Raw genomic sequence first — 936 nt, 5'->3', positions numbered from 1 at the left:
TTGGCCACCAGAACTTAAGCGCCGGCAATGGTGTGGGCCGCCATAACAGCCGATGGTCGCTCTCCGCTCGTATTAATCGACCGTGGCATCACAATAAATGTCGAATATTATCGCGAAAATATTCTGGAGGGTGTATTAAAGCCTTGGGCACGCAAACATTTTGGCCGCAGTACTTGGAAATTCCGACAGGACTCAGCACAATCGCACGCAGCGCGCGTCACCCAAGAATGGTTACAAAATGAGGCGATAATGCATGTGTGTGAGAAAACAAGAATATCATAATAATAAATAAAACTCTCAGTATTGTTGTTATTATGCCTTTATTATTGTTGTTTGTTCATAAATCTTTTATTCTATCGAAAACTTAACGACAACGGCAAATAGCTCTGCCGTCGCAATATCCACCACTCTTTCCAATCAACAAACAGTGAGCGGCACACACCGAATCTTTGACACCCCAGGCACTGAGTAAATCGCAGGAAACTACTGGGACACGGCCAAAAGGATCAGGTTGACCAGCTGCTCCAACTACCGACTCTGGACGAGCAGTGGCCGAGTGGAAGGCCAAACAGGCCAAGACGAAGACGGCAAAGGAGAGAACTTTGAAGAATTTCATTGTTGTTCTGTTTAAAGAGAAACTTTTTGATGTGATCACAGTTCGGCAGTGTTTCAATATTTATATGAAATTTTGATTGGAAAATGTGCCACACTTGTCTGGGTTTGAAGATTTTTGTGGAGTATTTGATGTTGTTGCCACTTACATTGAGTGGTTTTAGGAGAACTATTTACATTGTATAAAACGAGATACTTTACAATTTTTTGTAAATAATCATTTTGTTTTTTTTTCTAAATAATGAAACTATTTGAACTCTGTGAAAAATACCTCGACCGTTATGAACCTTTTGAAAAGACCGTATTATCCGTTGAAATTATTAT

The 936-nt window shown here is 40.3% G+C and overlaps 1 protein-coding gene across 1 annotated transcript; it reads right to left on the bottom strand.

Annotated features, from left to right (window-relative positions):
* Positions 1–303: 303 nt before the first annotated feature.
* On the bottom strand, positions 304–663 carry LOC101888225 (defensin-1-like). The gene has a single exon (XM_005174712.4). The coding sequence runs from the start codon at positions 614–616 to the stop codon at positions 365–367; it is 252 nt and encodes an 83-aa protein (XP_005174769.1). The 5' UTR covers positions 617–663; the 3' UTR covers positions 304–364.
* Between the last annotated feature and the right edge of the window lie 273 nt (positions 664–936).

This window comes from Musca domestica, unplaced genomic scaffold (assembly GCF_030504385.1).
Source record: "Musca domestica strain aabys unplaced genomic scaffold, Musca_domestica.polishedcontigs.V.1.1 8, whole genome shotgun sequence".
In the NCBI taxonomy this organism is placed as follows: Eukaryota; Metazoa; Arthropoda; class Insecta; order Diptera; family Muscidae; genus Musca; species Musca domestica.
This window is presented reverse-complemented; position numbering and strand designations above follow the sequence as displayed.

Coding starts and splice junctions, on each gene's coding strand:
- LOC101888225 (XM_005174712.4), bottom strand. CDS start 616: ATGAAATTCTTCAAAGTTCTCTCCTTTGCCGTCTTCGTCTTGGCCTGT.